This window comes from Oncorhynchus masou, chromosome 19 (genome assembly GCF_036934945.1).
Source record: "Oncorhynchus masou masou isolate Uvic2021 chromosome 19, UVic_Omas_1.1, whole genome shotgun sequence".
Classification (NCBI taxonomy): domain Eukaryota; kingdom Metazoa; phylum Chordata; class Actinopteri; order Salmoniformes; family Salmonidae; genus Oncorhynchus; species Oncorhynchus masou.
This window is the reverse complement of record NC_088230.1, coordinates 12,181,086-12,185,263: the sequence shown is the minus strand read 5'-3', so window position 1 is coordinate 12,185,263 and position 4,178 is coordinate 12,181,086. Positions and strand designations below refer to the sequence as shown.

Here is a 4,178-nt window from a genome sequence, read left to right as displayed (position 1 = left end):
CTGACATGTAAGTTTGGAGCTGGAGCGCCGCCCACACATCTCTCTCTCTCTCTCTCTCTGAGCTTCTATCAGTTGCTACAGCTGAGGGAAAAAATGAGTGAAGAAAAGAGAGCGAGAGATGGAGAATGTGTGTTGTCTGCCGCAGAGAGGAGATTTCCGACCCAGGCCTCGTTCCCATTGGCAGGTTGCTACTGAGTGCATACTGTCCGTGTCTGTCTATTCAACAGCATGTGTGTGTGTGTATTCGTTTGTGTGTGTGTGTGTGTGTGTGTGTGTGTGTGTGTGTGTGTGTCTGTCAACGTGTGTGTATGTATCTGTCAATTTGTGAGTATGTGTGTATCTGTGTGTGTGTGTGTGTGTGTCTGTCTGTGTGTGTCTGTCTGTGTGTGTGTATATATCTGTCAATTTGTGAGTATGTGTGATTTAAAGCCATTGAATGGATTTTGCACTGAGCTGTTTCACTGTGTTCATGGGATGTATGCGTACAGTGGCTATATTTGGGACCAGGGTCATTTGTTTCAACCAGAGCTCACTGTTAGTGCACAAAGACAGAGAGAACATACACATGCATGCGGATGAACAAACACACACACACACACACACACACAGTTGTGTGAAGCCGGGTGTGTGTAATACATCTAACGTGACAGAGTCTGGCCCATGCTTGCTACGTCAGAACACAGAGGTCCAGAGAACACACACTCTCTGCATGGTGTATCCATCTCCCCCTAGCAGCACCACAACACAGTGAGTTCACACAGGCTGTTGGGGAGCTGTATTATGTGTTTGTGTGTGTGTGTGGGGGGGGGGATGCAGAGGGAGTCATTAGGAAGGTGGAGGGAGACACACAAACACACAGGACAGGAGGACGGTTAGCTAGGGGAGCGTGTTAGAGAATGGTGTTGTCCACACCCTCAGGCAGGCCCAGATAGAGACACAATTAAAACAACACACACACACACACACACACACACACACATATACAAACACACTCTCTCGATACACATTGAAACATATGCAAAGAGGCAAAAAAACAATCACAGCATGAGAAGTGTTTTAATGCTGACATTTGTAGGATTACATATTTGACAGGTGTCAGTCATTCATGTTAGTTCACCCTAATCATTTTTTCCCTTCAGATTTTACACAAACAAATTGTTGCACGCATTTCCACACATCCTTACTGTACACCTTAATGTGTGTAATGTATATCCAAAGGCAACCTCGAGCAAATACCTGAGGATACGTCCAAACAAACCACCATAGATGTTTGAGTTATGCACCCATCCATCCCTCCTTTGGAGCGGCTTGAGCCATGTCCTCCGCGGCTATCGTTTGCATGGAGTGCGCAGATCTACATTCTTAATCCTACTTCTGCATTGAATAAACCGTAAATTATACATTGGATCTATACAGCCTTTAGATTTCTACGTCTATATATATATATATATATATCTAAAGACACCATCATAGAGGTTTGAGATCAACTTCACTCCAACCCTCCATCCCCGGCCTGAGCAGTGGCCGGCCAGTTATATCGCCCTTCTCCCCTGCTCTCCCCTGGGCCCTGCTGTCACCACATCACCTGTCAGGCCACTGATGAAGGAGGCGGAGGGTCAACTCATCTAATCCCCCCGTGGCTATGGAGAAGGGGGGTTGACCCCTGACCTTCTCATGAGGCCAGATGGGGAGATTGGGGGGGGGCATTAGAATGCTGAGCACAGAGCTGCGTGGTGCAGCAGGACTAACGATGGTCCTATTATAGATTATAGATGGCACTGTGTGGTTAGTGTGGTGTTATAGACATAGACTAAAGATATTTTGGACATAGATTCAGAACAACTAAATATACAGTGAACGTTTCATATGTCTGCATTGTCACTGTTTTTTTAAACCTCCGAAAACGGGTTTTGAATTCCCAACATGCCTCCACATTCCAACCCCAAGAGGGAAAGAAAAAGAGCCGCAAAAAGGAACAGAAATGCAAATAAGAAGTGGGTTGCGTTTCTGCGTCGCCCGAAATCAGCATATATTTGCAGGAAAAGTCAGCATAGCACCTCAAAATCAAACTAGCAATCTGTCACCACACTGTCTGGGGGGAGAAGAGGATTCGAAGGACTAACGCTACATACATAGAACCGGCTCTGTTTCGGTTAACATTATGCCCGAATGCTTATCAACGTGGTGAAACTCGCTTTCTGGCAGTGTATTTACCATCCCACTCATTTGTGACTGACGCTGTTTCAGCACCACGGACAGCGCTGAAGCCCTCACTAGCGCTCCCTCCTTCTCTCTCTACCCGTGAGGGGAGGAGGAGGGGGGGGGGGGCGGGGTATCCCTAGCAGATTTCAGGATCTAGTCATTCCTCCATTGCTACACAATACCATCTTCCAACCGGATTTACCATAAGGGAGGATGTCATAGGCGATCACGAATACATGGCGTTCATGATGAATTGAATCATCCAGCCCCCTCCATTACTCGTTTTCTCATCCGACACTTTCCCCAATTCAACAGCATAGCTACAGCAGCGGCAAGCCTGTATTTGTCAATATTAACCGTCACTGGTTACATGTATCTTTCATTTGCTTTTCTCTCATGACACCGCACGACTATTCGCCTTGTTCAACATCACAGTTCTGAATAAGAAACATGACAAAGCAAACATACCTAAAAACACATAGAAATAGCCATTTTCAATGTCTTGTGTATAACAGTTTGAAGCCTTTATATCGTTTTCCGATCGACTGGTATTCTGTCGACTGGTATTCTGCTCACGAAACCAGCAGAGCCTCAGTCACGTTAACCAGCCGCTTCAATTAGCGATGTCATTCACAAATCAGTCACATATCATTCATTGCGCCTGCTTTGCCGTGTATTCCGCAATTAACACGGGCATTTCTGTGCGCTAAAATACATAAACTTATCATCAGCAACTGTCATGGGCAACATTTGGAGAAATGCTGTGGCCAACCGCGTGTCAATAACGAAAAACATACAACGCAAGCATGTTTAGCTCCGCACACCGTCAGCTGTCATTTTCAGATTTGACAAGCAGAAGCAGATACGGGCTATGAATAATTCAACACACAAAACTGAGCCCCTCACCGAGAAAAACCGCCTCGCGAACGCCATGGCAACGAATGATACCGAACAGGTTTGTATGAATGTAGGCTACATTGTCATCTTCCGTCGCATGCAAGGATGTGTTAAATCAATTAGTCCTGTGAAAATAAGGGGGCTTCAAGGCGCAAGGCGCTGACCAGCCGCGGAGAACTGCAAAATCAGCCAGAGATGGAGAGAGCCGACACGCAAAAATCAACCGTCATGTAGCCTATGAGACGCCCGCGAGAGGCACCCCAACGGACAGTCAACTGAAATTCATTCACATTGTCACAGAGAAACATGAATCACTCAATGCAATTTTGCATTTACCTGTCAAGACTCCGACACGGATTTGGTGGTCGTGGTTTGTTAAAATCATCCCGTCTGACGCCATGTTCAGCAGCGCTGTCGCCCGCACTGAGAACTCACGGCAGGGCCAAGAGCCGATCACATCGAACTTAGGGGGAGGGTATGAGGAGGAGGAGGATGAGGAGACGGAGGGAGGGAGGGAAATGAGGAAGAAGAGCAGAGCTAGGCGAGAGAAGTGGAGAGCCGAGCGATTAAGACACCTAGATAGCTGGCCGTGCGCGGCACAATGCGGGGGCCGTTTAAACCGCACACATCACTCAGCTGGCGGTCTGCCATGGTAGTAGTGTGGATTCCAGATTCATTCTTTTGGAGACCACTATTGATTTCTCTATGAAGACTCAGAGAAACAGATAGGCTTTAAGCAATGCGTCGGTAATGCCACTCCAATTTTCCCACGTCATATGCTTGGTGTCACACCGTCTATGGATCATAGTATATTGGTTGATGAAAAGGCACTTTTTGTCTACGAGGTGTTTGGGCATTATGCCCGCTTCGTATGGAATAGTAATGCCCAGGAGATGTTCGGACTAGGTAGGCCTACTGCGTTTCCATCCTCAGAAGCTCAAGAGAAGATCACAGTCTGACCTGTTAAAAATGCAACTGCATCCCGAGGCAAAAACCTCGCTTCTATTTTTGTCTGACTGCACGCTTCCGTGGTGTATAATTCCCCTTGGGTTTTTTTATGGGGGAAAAAACGGTCAATC

At 46.8% G+C, this 4,178-nt stretch overlaps 1 protein-coding gene across 5 annotated transcripts in view; it reads right to left on the bottom strand.

Annotated features, from left to right (window-relative positions):
• LOC135505813 (gephyrin-like) overlaps window positions 1–3,525 on the bottom strand; it is a 127,138-nt gene extending 123,613 nt beyond the window's left edge. For all 5 annotated transcript variants that reach the window (XM_064924971.1, XM_064924967.1, XM_064924968.1 and 2 more), the window contains exon 1: window positions 3,436–3,525. In XM_064924971.1, coding sequence (XP_064781043.1) covers window positions 3,436–3,499 — 64 coding nt within the window. In that variant the 5' untranslated portion in view covers window positions 3,500–3,525. The remainder of the gene's footprint in view (window positions 1–3,435) is intronic.
• Between the last annotated feature and the right edge of the window lie 653 nt (window positions 3,526–4,178).